The sequence below is a fragment of the Dermacentor andersoni genome, chromosome 7 (genome assembly GCF_023375885.2).
Source record: "Dermacentor andersoni chromosome 7, qqDerAnde1_hic_scaffold, whole genome shotgun sequence".
NCBI lineage: Eukaryota > Metazoa > Arthropoda > Arachnida > Ixodida > Ixodidae > Dermacentor > Dermacentor andersoni.
This window is the reverse complement of record NC_092820.1, coordinates 133,854,181-133,882,137: the sequence shown is the minus strand read 5'-3', so window position 1 is coordinate 133,882,137 and position 27,957 is coordinate 133,854,181. Positions and strand designations below refer to the sequence as shown.

At 46.6% G+C, this 27,957-nt stretch overlaps 1 protein-coding gene across 1 annotated transcript; it reads right to left on the bottom strand.

The window, feature by feature from the left end:
• Window positions 1–27,703, bottom strand: LOC129385603 (uncharacterized). Its single transcript, XM_055072373.2, has 4 exons — window positions 27,371–27,703; window positions 25,814–25,936; window positions 16,739–17,187; window positions 1–5,495 (listed from the first exon to the last, which is right to left on the bottom strand). Exons 2-4 carry the CDS (start codon window positions 25,902–25,904, stop codon window positions 3,135–3,137), a joined length of 2,901 nt encoding a protein of 966 aa, XP_054928348.2. The 5' UTR covers window positions 25,905–25,936; window positions 27,371–27,703; the 3' UTR covers window positions 1–3,134.
• Between the last annotated feature and the right edge of the window lie 254 nt (window positions 27,704–27,957).

Here is a 27,957-nt window from a genome sequence, read left to right as displayed (position 1 = left end):
TGAGGGAAGGAAGGAAAAGCTTTATTGCTATATTTACAGCTTTCAGCGGCTAACAGAGGTCTTTATGTTTTACTGAAGTCTCCGTCGTCCTGAGTGGTCGGCGCCTCTATTTTAGAGCACTGCTGAGCCTGGCCACTTTGAGAGCGTGTTGCACCAATCCTTTTTGGACTGTGAGCACGCCGCTGGTGAGCAGGCCCTCCCACTTTTCCGCACTGGGTTTTTTTTTCTTTGTGGAAAGAGAAGTTATTTCTGCACTCCCATGTGATGTGATGTAGTGTTGGGATGGCCCCACACCATGGGCATGTGTCCCTATATTGACTGGGAAACATTTTATGTAGGATGTGTAGATTGGAGAATGATGTGAAACTGCCATATTTACGTTCAGCTGGAGCGCACACATCCGCAACTTCTCACATTGGTTTCGACTCAGCTACAGTGATAGTTCCGGCTTCACATGCCTTAATTATCCGAAAGGAAAATGGGAGAATACCTATAAAAGAGTTAAAGAAAGGGGCACGTTCTCTAAAATGATATTGACTGCATGCTTAGAAGTATTCAAGCTGTTAGTCAGGGAAGGATTAATAGTGACCATCAGCAGCGATTACCTCAACAACCTTCAGCTTGCCGATGACATTGTCCTGTTCAGCAACGCTAGGGACACATTGGAACAATGTATTGAGGACCTTAATTGCGAAAATGTAAGAGTAGGTTAAAGATTAATATGCATAAGACAAATGTAATGCTGAATAGCCTGTCAAGCGAACGAGAATTCATCAGCTGCAGTCAGCCTCTATAATTTGCGCAGAAGCACGTTTATCTAGGTCACTTACAGTGAACTGTGATCATGGGAAGGACATTTACAGAAGAAAAAATGAATGGGGCTCATACGGCCGGAATAACCAAATCATGAACGTGAGCTCACCACTGTCGTCGAAAAGAAACGGGTACAATCATTGTATTCCACCAGTACTAACATGTGGGGCAGAAACTTTGAGGTTGACAAACAAGCTTGAGAAAAAGTATAAGACGGCGCAAATGGTGGTAGAACGAAAATGTTAGGCGTAACATTAAAAGGCACGAAGAGAGCGGTGGAGATCAGAGAGATATCGGGGGTACCGGTAGATGACCTCAAAAATTTATTATGCATTTCTCAGCAGTACCTGATCGTCATCTGGCTTGCTTGTTAGTGCAGGGACCTCAAAACACATCTGCAAGAACCATCCTGACCCAGAAGTTTTCTCTCCCGAAGAGCTTCGCATCTCTCTGATATCTGTTGGCGTATACGCAGAAGAGTTAGGTATGCTACTGAATCCCACAGATTAGGAAGACCAAGCTCAGCAGCCATTCTGAAACCGCGCACACTACCACTTTGATGGAGGCGAATTGCAAAAGGCGCCCTTGTACTGCAAGTTCGGTGCACGTTAAAGAAACCCAGTAGTTCAAAATTAATACAAATACCTTCACTACGGCGTGAGGGTTCTTATGCAATGAAATCGTAGTTTTGGAACGTAAAACCCATGAAATAATTTATATTGTCACAGAGACGAGATGTAGGCGAAGAATATATTTACGAAATATTTGCAAAGGAAACTAGGGCAAGATAATATTTCTGATCCAGCCCACGTGCAAGCGACCTCATCATCGTCTTCATCGCTCTGCCTAATCTCGCGTTCATCCATGTATCAGTCGCTCTTGTAACAATATTAACGATCAAAAGGGAGACCGTATTTTGCACAGATCGTACGCCCCGAAGCACACCACCTGAATGAAAGCAATGATGCAACAGATGTTGGTGAAAAATTGTAAACTACTTCCTAAACAAAGCTGTTTGTAAAAGTCGCAACAAAAACTGTGCCCCCGGTTAAAGTGACGCTCGAGCAGAATGTTAAAACTAACAGCGACAACAAGATTTCCATCTAAGCTACGTTGACATAAGTGACGAACTCAAAAGAAAGCTGATGGCATTAATCATCGTTCGTGTAGAAGTGGACGCCTTTTGGTGTAGTAGTATCAATGATAAAACATTGCAATACCCAGAACATAGACGTAACAGAAATACGTGCGCTAACTTCCCACTAAATATGCAGGAAGAAGCCCTCGCTTTTAGAAATAGTGACGCAGGCGTAAGTCTCTAGCTAACATATTTTTCTTATTATAACAAAAGCGGCCACTATCGCGCTACGTGACCAGCACATACACTGGGCATCTGATGACAGACGCAATTCGCGATTTGGCGCTCCGACATTTTTACACAAGGGAACAAGATTGCTACCGTGCCCTTCTTATGTCTGTAAGCTGCAAAATAAAGCGACTTGCCGTTACCTTGCGTCATCTTGCGCCAGCAGTAGAAAGTAGTAACAGGTGAGAAGCTTGGGACAGTGCAATGGTCACCTCTAAGTCTAATGCGGAACCGTGTATTTCCTTCAGTGACACTCGATAATATGAAGCAGAGTAGTTGATGAAGGCCAAGTGTTATGAACGCTCGTATTGTCAGTAGGGCCTGCAAGCAACAACCTCCTCGTGAGCGCCGCTCTGCAAGCTAGGTGCATGCATGCTTCATGACTGACCACACCGATCGGTCTATGCCCACCTGATTAGATACCCACCATGGAAGTTTGTGCGCAAATTCTTATACTTCTATATTCTTATATTCTATATATAATTCTTATTCTAAACCAGACACTCGTAGACGGGAATTTTGCGGTTCTTTCCTTAAATTTTCATCTATGTTGATTTTGGCGTGCTTTATTTCTTGTAACATGTTTATTTATATATTTGCAGGTGTCTATTACATACCCACACGCTCACGTTTGCACTTCGTCATCGATGGGAATTCGTTATACTTTTTGCTTTTATTTGACCTATGTTCTGTTGTGGTGGTGCGAACATGTAATGTAGTTGTGGAGAGACACTGGCAGTTCAGTTTGAATCACGCATAAGGAGACTCGGATCTGATAGATTATTTGGTGCCTTTTATTCCCTCACAACCTATGTTCTGCTATATAGCTTACGCAGCATTGTAATTGTTCATGGAAACCATTGTCATAAATATTATAATGGTTTCTACTTAAATTGTATTCACTGTACTAGTGTTTCCAGCTTTCTGCACACGTCTTTTCGCAATAACCTTTGGGCTACTTCCCCCCAGCTGGTGTCACTGTTGTTAGAATCTTCTTAGGTATCATTGTTTCAGAAATCAGCTCTCGTGTTGTAGTTCCCCCTTGCTGTGCATCTGGCAATACAACAGCTTTTTCTTGGCTACGAGCATCCCTGCTGTCATCATGCGCGGACAGCTCAATCTGCGTACCAGGGACAGAGGGCTGCCCTTTGACTGAGCCGTTCTTGCCCGTATCTTCTGTCTTTGAGCGTGGGAAGACTGTTTTGCTAGACTCGCGAGACTTTGTTTCTCGCATTTGGCTAGGCGCATTTCGAAGTGCATTAAGGAATTTGCTACGCACCACGCTTTCTGCGCTCTTGGCCATATCAGGCTTCTGAACGAAGTTCCTAATCTGCTGCACCAACGAATGGAAGACGGACAAGTCGCTGGCGTGGACAAAGCCTCTTAAAAGACTGACTGTTTGTGGCGAGAAGGTCGCTCCTTCGGCAGCTTCCGTGCCCGAAAAGTTTGTCCATTTTATGACAGTTACGTCCCTCCAGACCCTCTCGTGTGCTGTATTCTCAGCCAGGGTGAGCAGTTTTAAAAAGAACAACTCCTTCATGCACTTTTCCTTCATTATAGTACTGTTAGTGTCTTTCAGCTTGCTGATGATCGCATCCACTTCCTTTGCCAGGGCTTCCGTGTTGTTCGCGTCTTTGGGGTTGAGACGCGGAAGGTCTTTGGCGCACTCGGGAGAGGTACCGTTGGGATCGTTAAGCGAAATGAGATTTAAAATCATTGCAGCCCAGAGTTCGTTGGAGTAGACGGCTCCTAAAAGTCTGGCTGACAAGCGGTTCTTGCTCAAAAAATTTTTCTGCGTCTCGAGGGATTCAGGCGTTACGTCCACGTTCAGTTTCTTTGAGAGGAGGCCTGCTATGTCTTTGTCGTACGAAGCATTCAGAATGAGAATGCTGAGCTTCATATTTATCAGTTCGTCCAGCTTCCTGACGTACCAGTCTTCCATTGGCTTCAACGACTGCGCGGTGGCCAGCCGACTTTGCACACTTCGGCTCATATTCCGCGCAGCCCCGATGGGCAGTCTTTGGCGCTCCATTTCAACCCACTTGTTGTAATCACCCGAACCGTTGAAGGCGATCAGGTCGTAGATTATCATAGAGTTCATGGTGTCCTGGAACGCGCTCCCGAGCATGGGTGGTGGTAGCTTTGCCACGAAGTCCTTCATTTCTTCTTCCGTGATGTGACTTTTGTTGCTGAATAGGTTAAAGCCTTTTGTGAGCAGCTTCCATCCGAACTCCGATTGCATCGTGCCGAGACGCACCGTCTCCGCGAAGAGAACAAGTCGATTTGAGACGTTTCCGAATGCTTTCCGGTTTTCGATGAGCTCGTCAATTTCTGACGGCTCCGTCTCAATCTGCCTCACATTCGGCTGTTTTGCCGCCATGCCTCCACCTCGATGGGGCCTATGCCACTCGGGCCTGTTTTCGACACTATGCAAGCTGCTGGCACCGTGATACCGCCTTCGCCTATAAGCCGAATCATCCAAGTTCTTGTCACTATGAACATAATCACCATTCGTCTTAATCCACTCATTGTGCTTTTCCCCACCTCCTAATCCGTATTTTCGGCGCCCAGGGTCGTGACGAGTACTGGATGCACCCACGAAGTTTTGGTGACCAACTCGAACACTGCTGCCAGCATCGCGATTTGAATGCTTCGCCGGCGCGTAAATGTCACCTCCACTTTGGGGAATAGCGAGTACATATTCGTCCTCAGCTGGCTGTCTATTGTTCCAAGCCATTGCTCCCGACATTTTATTACTTCTTTTTGATTTGCTTTCAGTACCATATACACTCTTTTCCCTAGTCGCAAATTCTGGTTCAGGGTCTTCGTGCCTATCCGGTGGCATCCACCGGTGACCAAAAAATATCGGCTTGGATTCCACCTCGCTCGTTGGGCTGCTCTCATATCCCGCCCGTGAGAGGCTAGACGGGGGATCCAAGTCGGTCCCCCAACCTTTCAGGACTGTACGGCTGGTCGCGAGCAATTGGCATCCCTTCTCAAATTCTGCCCACTTCTTGTCCGAGGACCACTGGGTGAGCTCTAGAAGCTCGTGCAGGAGCAAGATGTCTTTGGCAGCTTGCACGGTTACCTCTTTCTCTGCGGGCTCTGAGAGCGTTGCGTTCAGCTTGGCAGAAGCGTTTGGGTGTGTGCCCAAATCCGTGGTGTTCATCACTCGTTTCCATCGAACGTTTCGCCAAACAGTGAGGTTCTTGAACGTGAACACGTCCATGGTGTCCTCCAGAAACGCAGGAATGTCATTTCCGCCAGATTTTCCGGATTCTTGTTTTTCTGGCCAGAAGGTGTCTCTGACGGTATCCTGCACATATAAGTAAATCAAAAAGTACATTAGTAAACGTTTTAAAAAAAAAAATGTCTCTCGCAATATTTTACTTTATGAGATATTCTGAGGAGACCGGCAGTGTTTCCATGTTCAGCACCTGTACTGATCAAGTCTGCCAGTTTTCCGATACTGAACACGAAGAATATTTCTTACGGAAACATGAGGTTCCACTATTAAAGAGAAATAAAGCTCCATTTGCAGAACATCCGGACACGATAGCAATTTTCTACAGTCAGCTTATGAGACTGAGAAGTGTTACGTATTTCATATTTAAAACGTTTTTCTTGTTTGCAAGTAACTACCACGCGTATGGTACTGAACAGCTAAACAACCTGGCGGTATCACTTTGCCTATAGTCATCATTCGTTCATTTACCAATTTATCATTGTTGAGAGGCCGAGCACACGCGGTACTTGTTGCGAAGACAGTACATGAAGGAACAACAGGCGTACTGTCTTTCATAGCGCTTCAAAAGTTTTCGAGACGCAAATCAACCAGCTAGCCCATTGGCCATATTGTTTTACAGAATATTGACACCTGTACTTATCTTTATCGGGCGACCACGTTTCGCCACCTAACAAATGTAATCGCACAGCGCGGGACGCAGCTGCATGTATCCGAAGTTTCTGGAAAGTTATCGATGCTTCTACCCGGCTGTCTGTTGTCGCCGAACGTTGTGTTATCTGATTTCATCGCGTGACGCGAATGGTGTAGAACATTGTGGAAGGCACGCGGGTCCGAACGATTAGTCTGGAACGTTCCACGACTGCTGTATAAAAGCCGACGCGCTTGCCTCGCTGATCAGATTTCCGACGATCGCCGACTGTGTTCGCCGCTTTCGATGTGCTATAAGTGTAGCCTGTTTTGTGGGTACAGGTTCGCCCAATGAAATCTAGTTTTGCCTTTCACAGTATTGCTACTGTGTTCTTAACGTCACCACCACGTGACATCTGGTGGAGGTGCTTGTGCGTTCATGTACCGAACGCCCCCGCAAAGCCGCGATCCAAGCCCGAAGCCCGAGGACAAAACCAACATCGCCCAAGACCAGCGTGCTAGCCGCAGACTGCAAGGACTGCCCCCAGAACACGGACTTCTACCTGAGACGACAAAGAAGATCGTGGTTAAGACAACCCCAATGGCTGCCCCAGCGTCCCCCGTTATCCTACAACAACCTCGGGACCCACCAACCTTCCATGGAGCAGCGACTGAAGACCCGGAATCATGGCTGGAGACCTACGAACGAATCGCAACATTCAACAACTGGGACTCCGACGAGAAGCTACGGCATGTCTACTTCGCCTTAGAAGACACCGCCAGAACTTGGTTTGAGAACAGGGAATCGACCTTGACAACGTGGGACCTGTTCCGTACCGGCTTCCTACGCACCTCTACAAGCGTCGTGCGCAAGGAAAGGGCTGAAGCTATGCTGGACGCCCGAGTGCAGCTACCAAACGAGAACGTCGCCATCTTTACGGAAGAAATGAGCCGTTTGTTCCGCCACGCCGACCCGGATATGGCCGAGGAGAAGAAAGTCCGCTTACTGATGCGTGGTGTAAAGGAGGAACTTTTCGCCGGGATGGTAAGAAGCCCACCGAAGACCGTCGAAGAGTTTCTTCGTGAGGCGACGAACATTGAGAAGGCACTCGAGATCCGGAACCGGCAATTCGATCGCCGCACGAACTATACAAACTACGTCGGGGCTCAATCACTGGCCACCGACGACCTACGCGAGACTATCCGAGCTGTCGTGCGGGAGGAGCTACAAAAGCTGTTCCCATCATCACAGCCTCAAGTGGCTTCGATTGCCGACGCCGTGCGTGAGGAGCTCCAACAACAACTTGGAGTAGCCCCTGAATCGCCGCAGCCTGAGCCGCAAGCGATGACCTACGCCGCCGTCGCGCGCCGTCAAGGACCCCCTCCGCGACCGCGGCAGGGCCCTGTCACGCCGCAGTTCCGTCGTCCGCCGCCGCCGCAGCCAGCATGACCACCCGTCGTCCAGCGCACATACGCGAGGAAGACGGACATTTGGCGCGCTCCTGACCACCGCCCGCTCTGCTACCACTGCGGAGAAGCGGGTCACGTCTACCGACGATGTCCATACCGGGAGATGGGACTGCGAGGTTTCGCCATGAACGCTCCGCGCCCGCAGCAAGGTGAACGCCCCCGGGATATCGCCGAATACCTCGCCGCTACTCAGTGGAGCTCTCGACGACCGTCGCGTTCGCCATCACCAATGCCGCTACCTGTCGCCGCAGCGCCGACCATACACTGGCCCAGCCCGGGGCCGGTCAGCGAGCCCATATCCGGAAAACTAAAGGCAGCAACCGATGGAGGTGCGGTTGCTGTTCGTCGAACTGACGAAGATCCTCCGCCGCCGACGAAGACGCCGAAGAAACCATCTCGACGACATAATAACGACACGCCGCCGTCCCGAGGAAGTCAGGAAGCCAAGACTACACCGTCGAAAGACGACTTGACGATGCGACGTACCAGCTTCAGTTCAACACGACGCAGCCGTGATCCGACGCCAAGACCAAACTGCAGCACAAGACAAAGAACCACCGACGTCTACTGCTAGACCGTGAAATTTGCGTCGCAAGACGGATCGCTCGACTGCACGGAGGAAACACGAAAGTGTTGCTGACAAACTTCAGCCAGGAGTTCAAGCACATCAACAAGGCCACGACGATCGCATACATCGAGGAAATTCTGGAAAACAGCAATGCGTTTGTCCTCTCGGATTCCGCTGCATCTACCCCGACGACCTTAGTTCCCGAGCCAGACTTCGACATAAATCCAAGTCTCCCCGCGATTAAGCAACAACAGCTGAGAAGTCTACTTCGACGATACAAAGAGTGCTTTTCGACGTCATCAAGGATTCGACGAACCCCAGTCGCAAAGCATCGCAATAATAACCGAAGAGGGCGCTCGACCTCTCCGCCAGAGCCCATACCGAGTTTCGACGCGAGAACGCGAAGCTATAAGGCACCAAGTCGACGAAATGCTGCGCGACGACATCATCCAGGCGTCCAAAAGCCCGTGGGCATCTCCTGTAGTCTTGGTGAAAAAAAAGGACGGAACCCTGCGTTTCTGCGTCGATTATCGTCGTCTGAACAAGATCACGAAGAAGGACGTATACCCCCTCCCACGGATAGACGACGCACTGGATCGGCTCTGCAACGCTAAATACTTCTCGTCAATGGACCTCAAGTCTGGCTATTGGCAAATAGAAGTCGACGAAAGAGATCGCGAAGAGACGGCCTTCATCACCCCAGACGGCCTCTACGAGTTCAAGGTTATGCCATTCGGACTGTGCTTGGCGCCTGCAGCGTTCCAGCGCCTGATGGACACGGTTTTAGCAGGATTCAAGTGACAGACCTGTCTCGTTTACTTGGGTGACGTCGTCGTCTTCGCCGGAAATTTCGACGATCACCTGAGGTGGCTTGCGACAGTACTAGAGGCCATCAAGTCATCAGGCTCTGAAGCCGGAAAAGTGCCGATTCGCTTACGATGAGCTTTTGTTTCTAGGCCACGTCATCAGCAAATCAGGAGTACGCCCCGACCCACAGAAGACAGCTGCCATCGCAAAGTTCCCGCAGCCAACCGACAAGAAGGCAGTGCGCAGATTCCTTGGCATGTGTGCCTACTATAGGCGCTTTGTCAAGGACTTTTCACGCATCGCGGAGCCGCTAACACATCTAACCAAATGTGATGTCGAGTTCAAGTGGGAAACGCCGCAGGCCAAGGCATTTCAAGAACTCAAACGACGCATGCAGTCGCCGCCGGTACTTGCACACTTCGACGAGGACGCCGATACCGAAATCTACACTGACGCCTGTAGCCTAGGCCTCGGTGCCGTCCTAGTTCAGAGGAAAGAAGGACTTGAACGGGTGATATCGTATGCTAGCCGGTCGCTGTCAAAAGCGGAAAGCAATTATTCTACGACTGAAAAGGAATGCCTCGCCATCATTTGGCTTACGGCTAAATTCCGCCCTTACCTCTATGGCAGGCCATTCAAAGTCGTCAGCGACCACCACGCGTTGTGTTGGCTAGCTAACTTAAAGGACCCTTCAGGACGGCTAGCGCGGTGGAGCCTCAGACTACAAGAATATGACGTCACGGTAATATACAAGTCCGGAAGAAAACACTCCGGCGCCGACTGCTTATCACGCGCCCCCATCGATTCCCCGCCGCAAGACGACGAGGACGACGACGCCTTCCTTGGGATAATAAGCGCGGAAGACTTCACTAAACAGCAACGAGCATACCCGGAGCTAAAAGGCCTCGTCGAGTATTTGGAAGGGAACACCGACGTTGTCCCTAGGGCATTTAAGCGCGGGTTGTCTTCGTTCACGCTGCAAAACAACCTGCTCGTGAAGAAGAACTTCTCACCAGTCCGCGCCAGCTACCTTCTTGTTGTACCCTCAGCGCTGCGTCCAGAAATACTGCATGCCCTACACGACGATCCAACCGCTGGGCACCTGGGGTTCTCCCGGACGCTGTCGAGAATACAGGAAAGGTATTACTGGCCGCGTCTGCCCGCCGACGTCGCCCGTTACGTCAAGACATGCCGAGACTGTCAACGACGCAAGACACCACCGACAAGGCCAGCAGGATTACTACAGCCGATCGAACCTCCTCGCCGACCATTCCAGCAGATTGGGATGGATTTGTTGGGGCCGTTTCCGATGTCAACATCCGGGAATAAGTGGATCGTCGTGGCGACGGACTATCTCACCCGCTTTGCTGAAACTAAAGCTCTACCAAAAGGCAGCGCAGCCGAAGTGGCGAAATTTTTCGTCGAGAACATCCTGCTGCGACATGGTGCTCCAGAAGTCCTCATCACCGACAGAGGAACGGCTTTTACAGCAGAGCTCACCCAAGCCATTCTGCAGTACAGCCAGACAAGTCACAGGAGGACAACTGCCTACCATCCGCAGACGAATGGTCTCACGGAGCGCCTGAACAAGACCCTCGCCGACATGCTAGCAATGTACGTCGACGTCGAGCACAAGACGTGGGACGCGGTCCTGCCGTATGTAACCTTCGCTTACAACACGGCAGTGCAAGAAACAACACAGATCACGCCGTTTAAGCTGGTTTACGGCAGGAACCCGACAGCGACGCTCGACGCCATGCTGCCCCACGTCACTGACGAAGAGAATGTTGACGTCGCTAGCTATCTGCAGCGCGCCGAAGAAGCCCGACAGCTCGCCCGCCTACGGATCAGGAACCAACAGAGGACCGACAGCCGACACTACAACCTCCGACGACGCTTCGTCGAGTACCAGCCCGGCGACCGTGTTTGGGTTTGTACACCGATACGCCGACGAGGTCTGAGTGAGAAACTATTGCGCCGCTATTTCGGACCCTACAAAGTCATTCGACGTATTGGCGCACTGGACTATGAGGTCGTGCCAGACGGAATTTCGCATTCACAGCGGCGCCGCGCACGATCTGAAGTGGTCCACGTGGTGCGTCTGAAACCCTTTTACGGACGCTGACGAACTTCCTTATTTTATTGTTTTCTTTGCTACGGGTGTTTTTCTTTATTACTTTCGTTTGTATGCAGCATCGGATCGATGCTCTTTAAGAGGGGGGTATTGACACCTGTACTTATCTTTATCGGGCGACCACGTTTCGCCACCTAACAAATGTAATCGCACAGCGCGGGGCGCACCTGCATGTATCCGAAGTTTCTGGAAAGTTATCGATGCTTCTACCCGGCTGTCTGTTGTCGCCGAACGTTGTGTTATCTGATTTCATCGCGTGACGCGAATGGTGTAGAACATTGTGGAAGGCACGCGGGTCCGAACGATTAGTCTGGAACGTTCCACGACTGCTGTATAAAAGCCGACGCGCTTGCCTCGCTGATCAGAATTCCGACGATCGCCGACTGTGTTCGCCGCTTTCGTTGTGCTATAAGTGTAGCCTGTTTTGTGGGCACAGGTTCGCCCAATAAAATCTAGTTTTGCCTTTCACAGTATTGCTACTGTGTTCTTAACGTCACCACCACGTGACAATATTTATCAGAAACGTGAATTGCGCGCTATCAAACATTGCAGTACAATATGATCAGTCATAATAATCGACATTACGAACTGCCAACGGAAGTGTAATACGACCCGCCGTGGTTGCTTAGTTACCATGGTGTTGGGCTACTAAGCATGAAGTCATGGCATCGAATCTCGGCCAAGGCGGGCGCATATCGATGGGGCTGAAATTGAAAACACCCTGTATTTAGATATGGGTGCACGTTAAAGATCTCCAGGTGGTCCGAATTAATATATATATATATATATACATTTATATGTAAATATATATATATATATGTAACATATATATGTAAACACTGCGCGTATGTAGCTCAGTAATGAACGTTGCCAGGGAGAGCCAGCGTACCTCCTCGACTTGTGCTGGTCGATTGCGCTGTATAGATACAGATTTATAAAAAATACCCAGTTGTGATTTAGGTTCTCTGATCGCACATTATCAGATTATTGCACAGTAATGTGGTGGTTACTCATGCAGAGAGAATCAATTCACGATATTGTCAAAGCCTATATGACCACTAGGATTTTCGCAAAAGAATAAAGAAACAGGCACATTCACCCAATCAAAGTCTCTTCCTAACATATTTAAAACATTCCAGCCGCGTCGGTTGAACGGAAACGCGCGTGAAAAGAAAGGTTGGATTGCACAGACAGTGCAGTACAATGCGGAAAAGAGCGCAGCTCGACAGAGCCTTCACTTTGTTGCCCGTGCAAACCACAGCTATTGAATAGAGTTAGTTCTTCGACGTTTTCATTTCTTCTTTTTTTCGGCTATCCTGCGAATGATAGCTCCCAAGTAATAACATATATGTCGCATGCCATGCTACTCTTTCATAGATACGTACGACTGAATATCCACTGAGTCAATTTGCGTGGGATGGCACATTCGAAGGCAATCAAGGAGCTTTTGCGTTATTTAGACTTTGAATTTAATTGACAGGATTGCCGGAGTGCAGCAAAATACGTATGCACTTCGAATTTGTCGTTGCAAAAAGTATGAGGGATATTACTCAAGCGAACAGTTTTTTTTTTAAATTTCGGTGACAACTTTTGCAGGCAATGGGCAAGCTAGTGTTAGCTTAGAGCGATGCTCTGATCCTTTAAAAATATCTCACAATGCAGTTCAAAGGTTATTGCAGATTTAAAATACAGGATTTAGGGTTCTAACATGAATATTATTAGGTGCCACGTTCTATTACCTCCAAGTATGTTAAGGTATTGCAAAATTTCAAATGAAAGGTTACATTCAAATGCATAGAGCTCTGGCAACACTGGCCCCGTCCGCGATCTTAGGCGTAATTTTGAAGCGCTCGTATGTTTTTCCGCTCGCCGATTGTGGCCATGTAGCTTCTTATGACTCCAATACGAAACAGTCGCCTTCATCGTCCAGATATAAATGAAGAGAGAGCTTCATTGTGCCCCAACGAAACAACAACGCTAAGCCCACTCCTTTATGTACCCTTGGATATCCGCCCATGTGGCATTCTCATGAGGCAGACCGCTTTGAAACCGTAACATTCACCGAACGTCCCTTTGCGCTCACTTGTGGTTCGAACCTGAGCTAACTGTGCTTGAAGATTGCTCACACTGTAAGTAATTTTTCAATTAAAACAAACCTGAATTCATTTCAACCCGCCAAATTCGCTTCGTGCTCAACAAAACGAGTATAATGCCAAAACTGCAGCTACGGTACCACTTGTCCAGTGCTACATTGCTCTTCGTCAGAGCTAATAAAGCTACAAGCACTGTGGTTGCTCCGTTTGCATTGTATTCAAGCTTCAAGTTTGCAAACTAAAATTCCCTGAGCGATGTTGCACGTGCATATACAGTGAAAAGAGAGGACAAACCTGATGTGTAAGTCGAGGGTCAGGAGTTGATTTGCAGGGCATCATACCCAGTGAAAACTGTACCGAAAACCGGATCTGAACCGTTGTTTTCAGCATAACTGTAACCGAACCGTGCCTTTATTTTTCCGCCATTTCGGAAGTGAACTAAAACCGGAAACTATTGAAGGAGCCATTCCTAATCTTTTCAAAAACAGTTCATAAGAACTTGTAGCCCAACGTTACCGTAGCAATTTCTCGATTGATTTAGGCACAGTTTTGTCTATTTCGCGACAACATTTTCTATCATATGACAGACGACGTTTCTCAGCGACATGAAGGACATTTTAACGATTTCGATATTTTGAAAATGCTGGAAATTGCCTTCTACAGAGGGAACCTTTTAATTCAAAAGTTGCATGTAAGCGGCAGAAATTAGCTGTACGATGCGTGGGCTCTGTGATGAAAGAAAGGTTGCGTTTGCATCAGCTGTCTGCACACTGCGCTTAAAAGCAGGATGGCTGTTAAGAACCATTTTAATAGGTCTTTAAGATGTCCTGAACCACCTTTCATTGAAATCGAGAAATGGATTTGACTTAAAAGACAGCCTATTTCAGAAATACGTTTCCAACAAGAAGTACTAATGCGTTCAGCACAAGTGGAGTTATTGCCAACCGAAGATCTCCTGTGATCCCCTTCTTGCTGCTTGCGGTCCTTCTTCAATGCTGTGCACTGCGAATGCAGTGCAAAGCATTGCAAGGCAGTCACGACGCAAGGCAGTCACAGTGCGTCGGGACGTGGTTCAGAGCGTGCGTATACTTGCCAGGAATATGGCAGAGAGGAAACGCGAACCGAGAAACTGGTTTTTACCATTCCATCGCGTCTCCACAATACCCGCTTGACAGCCGTAATTATTCGTGACCCCCCTCAAAACTACTGCAGAAACTGCAATGCTTACCTTTGTTCTAACGTGCCAGTTCAGAGTAGAGATAGATAAAATGGCAGACAAGGGGTAGGGAGAGAAGGCAGAGAATGGGGAGAATCTACGCAGTTACAAAAGGAGCGAATAACGACAGCCTGGCCACTCTTCGCTCGCAGCTGGAATACATTTGGGGATGGCAGAAGGAAAACGCGACGAAAGAAGACAAGGAAGTGCTACTACCATAAAAAATCTCGATACATTTATGTTGGGTTTTACTTTACGGTACGTTTCTGCTACTTGCGAAAAATAGACACCGTGCAATTTTTCAAGCGTACAACTGACGCATAGCGCGCTGTCGCAAAGCTGAATATAAACACTGCAGCGCATAGGTGGCACTACAGAAGCTGTGGTACGTCAAATCAACACTTCTGTGCCCGCCGCGGTAGCTTTGCGGCTATGGCGTTGTTCGAGGTCACCGGTTCGATCCTTGCAGTGACAGCCGCATTGCGACGAGAAGGGGGTAGGGATGGATAAAAAAAAAAAAAACGCTTGTTATTTAAATTTACGCTCCCGCTAAGGAACCCAAAGGGTTGAAAATTGAGCTGGAGTCCGCCACTAAGGCACGCTTCATAATCCGATTGTGGTTTTGGCAACATACAGCTCAGTATTTCAAGTAAAGTTTAACACTTCGATCTGCCGTGTGAGGCGATGGGAATGCTAACGTTCTAGGAGGTTACGAACAATTGCGCACAACAACGCGCCTGGCAAACACGTCTTGTTGTGGGTTCTGTGCTGCGCAGACAAACGGCAGTGGTGCTCTCGGGGTAACGTTTACCACCAACACACGACCCTAATATTGCACTAAGTGTGAATAAATTAAACATTTGTCATCAACCTCATTGCTAATTATCGTGAATCAAGTCAAACTGCAGATCAAGCTTCGCTTATATTGATTCCCGGCGTGCATGGGATGTGCATAATTTGTCTTCTACTAAGTGCAACAAATTTCATGCATATTGGTTGAGCAGTTTCTCATTTAGGCTATTTACGCGTTTCACGCGTAGTTGAAACAGAAAATAGAAGTTGACCCCGATATAAGGCTTCCAGTTTACAACGCATGCTAAATTAATTAAGTTGAGGTATGTCATGCAGTCCCCTCTTGCGCTTCAAGTGGCCAAGTTACATTCACTTGTCTGTTGTGCATGTTAACAGATTCGTCTTAGTTTTGGTATTTTCTTAGTTTGGACTAGACTTTTGATAGATAGGTTTGGACTATGAGAACACGTCTGTTTGATTGCGCACGTAATCGCTTGCCGGAATATCGTCGATACGTGATATATCCTTCCTCAATCGGCCCATATTCCTTTTACGCAGCCCTCGTGTGGCGTAGATTTTTTTGTAGCGCATGTCGTCATTCGCGAGTGTTTCTAACAAAACTGCCAAAAAAGGTGACCACTGCAGAAGCGTAGGAACCTTCGCCATGCGAAGCACTGTACAATATAACCGTTTGCACATTCGCCTCATAGCCATGTTTCTTAGATTCTTGCCTACTATTAAGCTAAATGCCCGATGTTACAACAGCCTTAATGTCAACATAGCTAAGAGCGGGCTAGAGGACGGAGAAATATCAAAACGGGCTCACGCTCCCAATACCGATCGATCGGTGGTCAAGAACCAGTGGTACGCCGGGCCGGTCCGCTGCCATCTGTTCCCTGATAAAAGTGGCCACAATCGCTTTGAATGGCGATCTCCACAACAAACATCATTTTGTTGATCGTGTTTGTTTTACCTTTAAATCGTGACAAGTGTACAAAGCATATCTTGTGCAGGTGTCGCGTCATAGCTTACCCTAAGAACAGTCATCATTCCCTTTTTTGTTCTGCATAAATAGAACAATCACAAGCATCTTTAGCCACGACAGCAAATCTTAACATGGTTCCACGTTCGCTTACCTAAGGAAAACTTGCTCATAATCCCTGTGCCACCACAAGAAATGGGTGAATGCCACTTCTTTCGATAACGCAGAGTAGTTGCTTCTTTCGCTGCTCATAGTCATTTTATTTTCGAAAGAAAATATTTACTTCCGCTAACGCTACTGGTGTTTCTTACTGGAGTAGATATTGCTTCATCTACGGGCGCAGGCTGGTAGCTATAGGTTATTGCTTACAACATTACTTTCTTGTCTAACAATTGTGTATTTAGGTGGTCATGTTTGGGCAAACAAGTGATGCCTAAGGCGGAAGGCAAAGTTTCCACAAGAAAATTTATCTTCGCCCTGACTTCGCGAGTGTCCTTGAAGAAAAGCTTTTGGCTCCAGCCTGGAGCTTCTCTGCTTCGACCACAGTCGAAAACACTTTCAGTCTCCATGATCCACTGAGCCCTTTTTCTTGTTTTAATCTTATTCAACTCGTAGTTACGTACCTTCCAGGATCGGCGTTTTCTGTTTACTTTCTTCCTCGGCCGCGCTTTCCGCCGCCTTCTCCGCACTTCGTGGTGACTCCTGGCCGCTGCCATCAATCTTCCCGCAGTGAGGTCCACGCGCACGCACATTTCGGTGCCTCCCGATTCGAAGCAGAAGAGAAAATCGCGTAACCCTGGAGGTTTGTTGTCGGCGAGGCTCCCGTAGCCGTACGGACCAGCCGGCATCGCTTGCTGCATGCGCGGGTACGTGAGCTTGGGGACAAGGACAATCTGCCGAAGATGTGTGGCTGAGTCGTAAACGGGCGGCCCTTCTCGCACTTCGGATGTCGACGGTGCTGCGCTGTTTCTGTTTTTCTTGGCAGATGTGAGAAGCGGCTTGAACTGTCCATTTGATCGGACTGGGATGATGTAGGTGGCGTTGCGCGGATATAGGATGACGAGGCGGTTTCCTGCGATCAGAAAGAAATAACGTCGCTGTGGGCGTCACACAGAAAAGGAAAGCTGCGCAGTTCCTACAGCACAGAGTGAGAAGGTGAAGCAAACTGTGATGGATAGATTTGCGATTATTTCCGTTTGGAATGAGGCCAACTTCTGCGTTTGGCTATGGCACAGCACCTGTGTTTACAACGCGGTGTGTAGCAGAATATTACATGGACAGGGACTTTCGTTTGAAAGACTTCATTGTTTCTGTGAATTGTAGGTGATAGGATTTGTATTTCCCCGGTTTTTGCAATGCGTTTCAGTGATTTAATTTGATGTTTGTGTTCCTGTAGATACATTCTGTATTATGGAAGGCATAAAGTATACACAGAATAATTGTTGACATTTTGTCCTGTACCGTGTGATAAGGAAAAAAAATCCTTTCTTCGCAACCGTAGGAACACACAATAACATCGAATGGCATAGCACATGTCTGTATGTACGACCAGTGCAATGCGGTGCCACATTTGCAAATTCGACTGCTGTTTTAGGAAAAATATTTACGTAATTTGTGTCATATTGATTTATTAATTTGATTGAACACCTTTAAATTAGCTATTTAGTCAATCAGTAAGCTAGATACTCTCAGGACCACCAGAGGGTACAGAGAGAAGTGGTGAATTATTTCTGATGGCGTGGGCTGTATACGTTTTGCCGCCAGAAATACGTATGTCAAGGGCACTAGCGGTAATTTGGGGCTTCTTTGCACTTTGGGTAGACTGAAAATTTAACTTTTTATGGTGCAAAATATCGAAGGCATCCCTACCATTGAAGAATACCTCTTTGTCAATTTCAAGAATTTCACCATTCCTATCGCAAAGCAATACGTTCACACACCAATGCTACTTGCTGCAACCCTGCTGATGTCTGACACATTGTGCCAACCAGTGCATTACTGCTAACACGTAGAACTGGCCTCCAGCTACAAAGAAACACTTAAGAAATTTTGGAATTCCCTGAATGAATTTATTGTTGGTCAGCCAACGCTATAATCGTTTATTGAATTCGTGGAAGGCGTCGTTTGTCACAGGTGCTTATCATGTTGATGACTGGCTTTTTTTCTGTTCCATTGCCTTACCCGCCGTGGTTGCTCGGTGGCTGTGGGGTTGGGCTGCTGACCACGAGGTCGCGGGATCGAATCCCGGCCACGGCGGCCGCATTTCAATGGGGGCGAAGCGCGAAAACACCCGTATACTTAGAATTAGGTGGACGTTAAAGTGCCCCAGCTGGTCAAAATTTCCGTAGTCCTCCATTACGGCGTGGCTCATAATCAGAAAGTTGTTTTGGCTCGTGAAACGCCGTAATTAATTGTTTTTGTTCCACTGCCTGCTTGTGGAAACTTTTCGATGTGCATTTTGTTTATGTATTCACTCCCACCACTGTGATAATTCCTGTGAGGGATTGAGAGTATTGCAGTATAAAACAAAGATAAGTAATAAAAATAAATGTCGCACATTTGTTACGTCGAGAAGTGCGTGTGACTTTATTTTCCGTGTTTATCATAAAGAACGGCCAAATGATCAATAAAAGCTTAGAGATAGAAATTGAACTCAAAGGAAATTGGTAGAACACATGTACCGTAATTTCTAAGACTATTCTTTAAAGGATTCACACAGCAGAAATACTTTAACTTACGTTGCAAATAACTGAGTGGAGCGCGACAGTGTGCCTCGTTTGTTGCGGCCAAAGTCATTGCGCGTATCTGGAAACCCATGAGCCGTCCGCGAACGAGCGGCGCATGTTACGGCTGGCCCTTCGGCAAGCGCTGGTTAAGTGTGATGCATGACTCGCGACTTGCATATTTCGGAGTCGCCTGGCGCTGGCCGCTCAGCTCCCACTGTGGTGCGTGGTCGAATGCTGAAGTCAAGACCTTCCTCCAATCTACGAAATACGCATTGGCGCCTCGTCACGGGTAAGAAATGACTTCCGATTGACAAGTTTATGTTTAGGGGTCGCAGTCACTCGTTATCTCACAAAAGAATGGTGGGAAATTGGCATAAGGAAGACGCAAGAATGCGCCCCCTCTTTCGAGCACCCTGCAATGCAGCGGTGGGCCAGGTGAAACGCTGCTGACTTCAATCACTCTTCGTGGAGGCCCTCAATATATTTCCATATGGAGTCATCACCGCGAGAAGACAAGGTTTATACGCATCTGGAACCGAGGGATCTACCTGCTCGGCGAGAAAGGCTGGAATTTGGTCCAATAACTCGACGGCCGATCCAAAGGCAGTTTCGGATATCGGTTTTGGAGCCCCTCCATGTAATCTCACTCTCCCTCGTTTCACATCAGCTGTACCATCGCGGTCAAAAAAAAAAATTGTTCAAGTTTTTTTACAACGGAACGTCGTCATCCTTGCTCGGTCGCCTGATCTCCTGATGCCCATGACACGTCTGTCTCGGAACGACCATTTCGTAAAGTCGGACGAAAGCCACGGGAATGAGCACTGGGCGATCGAACGGAAGTAATTGTGCGTCTCTTTGGCGTGGCCTCTGCATTCAAACGTAATGCACCTCTCTGGAGGGCCTCCACCCGTAAGCCTCCCATGCGCGTCAGTAGCGTGACATCGCAAGGGAGGTGGTGCTTTGGCACTCTAATGCCGCATGTGTTTCACACGTTTTCTCAACAGTTGGCGTGGCGCCGATGATAAAAAAATTATGTTCTTGGGATTGCCGTGTTGAAACCACAACGTGAGTACGAGGCGCGCCGTAGTGGGGGACTGCGGAGCGATTCTGACCATCTGGGGTTGTTTACCGTCCGCTCAATGCAAGATGCACGGGCGTTTTTTTGCATTTCACCCCCTACAAATGCGGGTGCCGTGGCCGAGATGTTATACTGCGCCCTCGGGCTTACCAGCGCGACGCCAAAGTCACTGCGCAATCACGACGGGTATGAGCCGAGGATAAGTAATAGCGTTTGATGCTGCATGCCCATGTTTGATTTCTTTATTGTATAAGGACTAGTTGTATAATTGTTCATACGCGGTCGTCGTATGGAGGCCAGAACGACAGGCTAACGTGGCGTAGTGTAGCCAAAGGGTGTTTTCCCTATCTGATAGAAGCAAGGCCATGAGGAAGACAGGGATTTGTACCACTGCCAGAATTTTAATTCCGAGAATATTTTCTTGGGATAAAATGCAGTTATAGTCATGCCGCACAGCGCTGAAATGGGTAGCGTGAGCAGAAACTAGCTGTAAGCAAAGCACGCCCAAGAATCAGGGAAGAACCGCTAGCTGACACTACTAAACGGACATCTTGCGTTACATTATGGCGCTGGAAACCAATGACGTAAGTTTAACAGAAACAGAGTGCACGATAGGGGCACGTATTCACAAAACCATTATTATACACTGCCACTGAACGTGCTATCATCGCGCCAGTCACTCTCATGATAGCTGGGTGCCGAAACGTCCACTAATTAGGAAATGATCTCACATATAAGAATTTTCGTAAGTTAGCAGACAAATATTCGACAACTGTCACGCAGAATCAGAAGCACCGCTTTAGCAGGGTTAGAAAATATCGAGAATTTCATAAGCACCAGCTTATCAGGAATACCTCGGTAACTGTCTCCATGTATGCATAATCAATTAAATATTGATACCGGCGATGTTTAGGTTGCGCTTTTATTTTGCAAAATGCATTTTGCACAATTGTATTTTAGCGTTTCAACCTTAAAGATAGCCCATTCAGTACTTTTAACGTGACATTTACAAAATTTAGGCAAGTACTCCTTTTTGAACTTGACTGCAGTTACCTAGTAGGCACTGCTAAATGCCATCAGCCGTGGTAAACATAATGAATCGGAGCGCAGAGCAGTGGACGGCTGCAATGTCCGATTCTGAAGTAGACGATCAGTTCCTACTGGTAGAGTGAGCTCACCTGCAGCAGAGGCTGCTGGCGCCCTGGAACACGGGTGCCAACTATGAAGACTCTGAGAATCGTAGCTTTCCTTATGAGCAATAAAGATTTTTGAAGCAATCGTCAGTGAATGTCCTGTCTATCGCAGTGGTCTAGTTGGAGGCCAAAGTTAAACGTTGGGGGTCGCCTACGACGATAGAAACCTGGGGCTCTATAACGTAAAGCTATTCCAATCTATTTTTTATTCTAATCTCCTGACGTCAAATTACATGACCGCTGGGGCAAGCGTTGGGCGAGGACTCGCAGCGTTGTTGTAAAGAACCAATGAAACTATTACTTCGTTATAGGATGTCGCTTTTGTTTCCTTTCAAAGCGAACAGCGTTGCCTTAGGTGACAGGTGTTTCGTATCTAATTGGTTAAACAGAGGTGAGGAGCACGCGGAAACTGGAAGAGTATCGGTGGGGCCGGGCTAACGCAGGGAAAAGAGGTAACGTGATGAGGTGAGTGGTGCCGGTGTGTGCTATTACCCGGCTTCGTATTGGTTAGCTTTCTGTGTCTAGTAGAAAATTGTGGTCGCGTGCAACGGAAGGGTGAAAAGGCGGCTTAACCGGATCCTCAGCGAAGAATACACGGCTGAGCGATACTGCGTAACCGCCGAAATTGCTCGAGGACTGCCACGCATAATTTTTTATTATAAGCAAGTAAATCCATTCTCCCCAGCAGCTCCGAGTAGCCAGTGCCAAAGTGATTGGCAGGCAGCCATCTTCTATTATTTTGAGAATGGGGCAGTCGCCGGCTATTCCGAATAAAATTCAGTTTCCTGAGGAATAATAATGCATCTTTAATGCGTACAGGTCACATTGACGTGAGTTCTCGCGATTTGTGACGTCGCGTGCCAGACAGGTAAAGCGGGCGCAGCCCGAATGTTTTTTACCACTTGCGGAAGGATGATGAAGAGAAAGGCGTAGAAGCGGAAATAAATAATAAGGTGGGCGGGAGTTTGGTCTAATCATACATAAACAGAGTGAACGCGTCATATCATTTGAGGAGCAGTGTTCACGTCTTTCTTTATGTCGGGTAACAGACAAGCAAAGTGGGGGCGGCTAGAAAACAATGTGACCGAACGTGGAGGGCTAATTGAAGAAATGGAATAGAAAAGTTTGAAAAAAGCTTCACGTAACAGTTCCCCTGCAGCGACGCGACCTGTAGTTATGTTGGGATGTCGCTATTGAGGAATATAAAGTAAAGTTTCATAGCTTGCTAGCATTCAAGTGGTCGTGATTCGCAGTTAGCTTCGTCAAGGTGCGAACTGGTACCTTTATATAGGCTAATTATGTCCAGACACGCCACAGGTAACGCGAAGGAAATCGTCAGACGAGTGAAAATGGTTTGTAGCTCATGTGGAAGGCGTTTGCAAGTCAACCGATTGATTGGCGATATCATTTAAAATAAAAGCGCGAGGTCACTGCATCGGCACGTACTAGCTGATGGATACTATTCTCGGGCAATAACAAAGAAACCTGCAAAGTTGAAGGCCGTGCAGGCACCAGTTGAATGGAACATTATTGCCTTAAGAGAGAGAAATGCAAGAGAGATCTGTTCCGGCACGCAGACAAGTGTCTAGTTGGGTCTCCGGCGGTGGGGGAAAAAAAGAATGGAAATGAAGGATGTGCTAGAGAAGAAACAAATACATTGTGAATGTGCGAAAGCTTGCGCTAAGTACAAGCCCGTTAAGAGCGCTGGAAGAAGCGTGCTCTTTTTAAAAATCACAAAAGTTTGTTCTCTTTCTATACGGCCGATGATCGGCAGAGACGGGGCGCCATTAGCGCCTGCGTGGAAGATTCGCATAGTCGCCGCTGTACTTTTGTCATTGTCTTTGAATAGGAAATGGGGAATGGGGCATGATAGCATTCGAATACAGAAATACCAAAATATAGATCACAGATGGAATGCGAGTTAGCTGCTATTCTGGTTGATTATCAGGGTCAGTCATGGTCGAAAATCACGCGATACGCAGAGCAGATCTCAGATGGTAGACTAAAGTAACAAAATAAGCACCAAAGGGAACATACTCGGGCCTGGCAGATGATTATGTGGTGCAATGTAATTGGAAAGTTTGAAGACGCAGGGTAGAACTGATCCATATATGACTCGAGTTTGCCGACTGTAGAAGTCTAACAGGGATCTTTATCTTTGAGTGGACATGAATACAGTGGTGCTCATGATGATAGTCATCCTTGCAAGGAGCCGTGTATGATAAAGGAGATATTCGATAAATGTGGGTCACCACATGTTGTGACTAAGGATTCAATAGACTCCTTTTAATTTTTAAATGGCTCCTCTGGCACTGACCTAATTATGTGCGCATTGCTTTGCGTCAATCCCATCTACAATCTATACTCCAAAATTTCTCTATTTGCGAATAAGTTGTATTTAACGTACGACAACTGAAAAACGCATGTTACAATCGCGTTTCTCATAGCAGCAAGCAAGGGTGCAATAGTGTAATGCTGGTGAGTGAACAAAGTGTATAATACCCTTACAGGTAAGTTCCATGTTCGAGGGGCCTATTGGATAGACTGGTTCTCATGGACGTTCACGGCATTCCATATCCTTTGTTTTCGTTTTTTTTTCGTTTCCGAATTTTTTTGTCTCCCCTGTTCTTTCTATCTTTAATTTGCCTTTACGCTTCCGCCAGTGTAGGGTAGCAAACCAGAGTCTTATCCGGTTAACCTCCCTGCTTTTCCCATCCCATTTAGGTCTGTCTTTTCATATTCATGTAAAGTAAAAGAGTTGCCTGATGACATCTGTGATAAGTGGCAAACATCTGGGTGCCCTCTTCTTTACTATTACAGTCTATTGTTTGCTCAACGAGAGAGAGAGAGAGGGGTCTTAGTAGTGACTGTACTTCGCTGTAGTGAATGTGCATATTGTGCTGGCCATTGCCCGCAAGAAGGAGCGCATCACTGAATTCTAACTACATTTCAATGAGTTCTGATTGTTGTCTGGATATTTGTTTTTTCAGTTTCCATTGCAACAACGAAATGATGTTGCACTCACATGCCACAAAAGGGTCTTGATTACGTTACTTAATTGAATTTCACACGAGTGCCAATAGGTTGTGCCACTTGACCGAAGTTACCTACAGGAAAGCCCCAGTGTCCCATCCGACGCTATCTTGGTCGCCTTCTAGTGCTGTCGCGATCTTTTCAAGGCTGAAGCTGCACCATTGTCATCTTAGTGGTGACCTTTATAGTAACATGGGGCTGTATTTTTCTCAATGCGTTTATCTTGCGGAACACTTGCAGGCGATGGCAAACACTTTTCTGCGTGGCGAAGACCACGAAAAAGTCAAGCGCGATCGTGACTCCAACGCAAGCATCACGGCGTATCTTGTGTAAATATAGCTTGCAAATTGTTTCACCTTTGTGTTTGTTTCACGTAACAAGTTCAAGCGAGTATCCGTAAATGTAGGGGACTTTCCCTGTTCGACAGATTGAAAAAATAACGCCTATAAGCAAGATTAGCGGAAGACGACAACACCGGCGCTGACTGCTGACTCTAGTTGTTCGACGCTAAAACAACTAGCCTTTCGTGCACTTATTTACAGTATATTACTTTGGACGTATGGTTACTTTTTACCTCATCAACTAAAATTTAAGTAAAACATGACGTATCGAACAAAATTAGATATTCTCCTGTGCTTGTGCACATGTTCAGACCATCAGCAATGTGAGCAAAAATAAGACAGGAAAACGATCTTAACCCAAACATCAGGAGCAGCGCCTATATTTTCGATTACCTGCGTTGCTTCAACGATAGAGAGAGGAGTCTTGACTGAAAATTATCTGTCCTTAAATCTACTTTATCGCTATGAATTATACCTTCTTCGTCTGTATGTTCATTTCGCACTCCTGTATATTTTGTGAACTATTTATATCAATTTTGCAGTAGGTTTATCTTTTGGAAGGTTCTCTCGCGGTCATCACATTATATTTGATACCAACCAGTACTATCCAAGCTTGGAACACTGATTACACAATGATGTATAAAAATATTTGCTTTTGGTTTCAATTGAAATTATTTGTGCGATATTCTTCGCAAATGAGGGAAATGTTTTATGTTGAAAATGTTAAATAATGTTAATATTGGCATGATGCGACAAACTAGTGACGCTCTGGCGGGTTTGAAAGAGCACCAAATTTTTCTTTCGCGTAGTTTCACGGAATATTAATTAGTTATTGCTAAAGAGTGTCAGTATCGGAAAATGTGGCAAGTTGACTTCTGGACAGCGAAATATTGATATTGGTGCCAAGGCTTATTGAGGATAAACATTATTTGTGAATCTCGGAGCAATGCAGCTCTACCAGAAAATTTTGCCGCTTACAAAAGCCTCTGGAGTAGCCCATTTTCATTCAACAAAAACACAATAAATCTTGGAACGGCACAACAAGACAAGACGTCTAATTCCTAGATGAACCCTATCTGCCTGCCGTGTCGTGCTCGCGCGCGTGCCATGAACCGTCCATCTTTATTCTCTACTTTCTCTTGTGCTCGCTAACTCTGCAAGAGGCGTTTGCCGTTCAGAAAAGGGGGCAAAAAATTCAATACGTTTTGTGTGAATCATAGCCAAACGCACTCCCAATAAGAAAGAAAATATTGAAAGCGCTACAGGCAATTAACGTGGTATTGAGCTCAAATTTGTGAAAGCCTAGACGTTCATGGAAGTAACTTACCAGGAGTGGTGACTTTAGCACCTCCGCCACTTCCCAATGCCGACAGAAGCGAGAGTAAACACACCAAGACGACGTATCGAATTTGTTCCATTTTTGGATCAGATCACAAGAATTGTAATTGACCTGCGAAAAAATAAGAGTAAACGTTCGTGACGACTTCGCGAATCAGAGAACTGAATATTTATAAGAAGTCCACTGCCTTAAATTCTATAGTACCGAAATGCGTCCTCTGGAAATGGTAGCGTTTGCACCACTCTTGCGGCGGTGGTTTTTTCTAAGCGCAAGCGCGAATGGCGCACTGTAGCTAACATCTGAGTGGACGTTTAAGTCGTGCGAAATGCGGTTTCCGAGACGAAGGTTTCTTTCCATCTTCCTTCGGCTTGACGGGCGCCAGCTGCTGCCCTGTCGAGTATACAAAAGCTTCAGCCCATGGACGTACGTGGTCATTGTCGGCTAGTTTACCAAAATGCGTATGCACGACTTTGACACAAATGGTACAGAAACTCTTAATGTAATTGGATAAGTGTTGTGTATACTTTGGACGCAGCTTGCATCAAGTCTGCATACACCTTGCATCAACATTCTTTCCTAGAAAAGCACTGTATAGCACCCTAATCCTCGTGACACAGCCCGGAAACAGCAAGCAAGGTGGCGGTCGTGTCATCCGCTGCCACCGCTACCTCGTTACCTGGAACAAGCGTCGCCTCTTGTTGACAATAACAATGGATTGTCTGTGTGTCGTGTCTAGTATACAGAATATATTGATTACAAGTTATGATATTTTTGATTGGTTATTATTTTGGTAACTGCGATCCAAGCTCATGACGTTTTTAGAAAGCTGCAGAATGTTGCGTTCCGATGATGCCGTGGTGCCGCCATTGCAGTAAGTCCTTCTAAAAAAATTTAATTGTACCGGCGTAAATTTTCTACAGAGACAAGATAAATAGACGAGGGGGAGAGTGCAACAGTTACTTCGCGAACATTGTTGACCGAAGCGGTGAACAGCGATGAATAAGATTAGATATAAACGTACTCATGTGTCCTTTTTTTCTTGAACATTGCTTGTGGAGAAATTCGAGTATGTATCTGTAACCGCTATTGTGACAGAACCCTTGGAATACCATAAATGCAGTTGCATAAACTCAATTACGCAGATGCAATGACCTAATATCGGCTATCGTAATCTTGTCAGTGAAGACTGACGTAATCTTTTAATGCTGCTTCAATATATAACTACGCATATAAATATTAACATATAGAAAGGCTCGCAGCAGGCAGTTATATTATTTACGCCACTCATAAATTACAATGTGCGCCTCACGATTCTGAGCATTCTCTTTTGACATTCGCTTTTTGAGTGCGTCTTTTTTTCCGAGAAAAATACTGGTGGTACGGTGGAGGAACTTTCTGGAAAAAGAATACATACTTTATTCTTACGTCACAAGAGTCATGAGCGCATCTTCATGACCACCTCTTGCATATAGAACTATAAGTTGGGAAGATTCCTAAATTAGATGTTATGTATATTTCTCTGCCTCAGAAAATTTTGGAACTTACGTGGGGGCCTTGTTTCACTCTGAGAACATGTCGTCCACAGTCTCTAGATTGAAGAAGTCATGTTTGTTACTGTGGCAAAGATTTGGCGAAAGCGTGTGGCCCTTTGTCCATAAAAGGCCTTGTCCAGAATCAATAAACAATCAATGGACCACCACGTTCCCGTCGAACATCAATCAGTCAGCTATGTATGAACTACCATGGTCTCCTGGGATGCACATACGAAATCGAAGCGGCTTTTCATTAAAAAAGAAAGGCACAGCGCTAACTTCGCAAACCTAAATTACAGGCTTTTGCCGTGGCTATTTTGAGGGAAAAGTCGTAACTAGAAAACTGTTCTTTTGCCGGCGCTTCTTTTGATTGTTTTTTGGGCTTTTGTGTCAAACCAACAGCTTAAAGTGCGTTCTTTTGTATTCGTTGCATGAAGTGAGTGATAGTACAGCTGCTGCTCTAGAAACGGCAGATGTTCAGCTGGCCTTTTAGCGCATCCAAGTATGTACTATTGTGAGCAGATAAAATTAATTTGAAACCGTCACACGATGACGGGCTCGTATTCGACACGTTAGCATTCATACCACCTATTAGGCCAG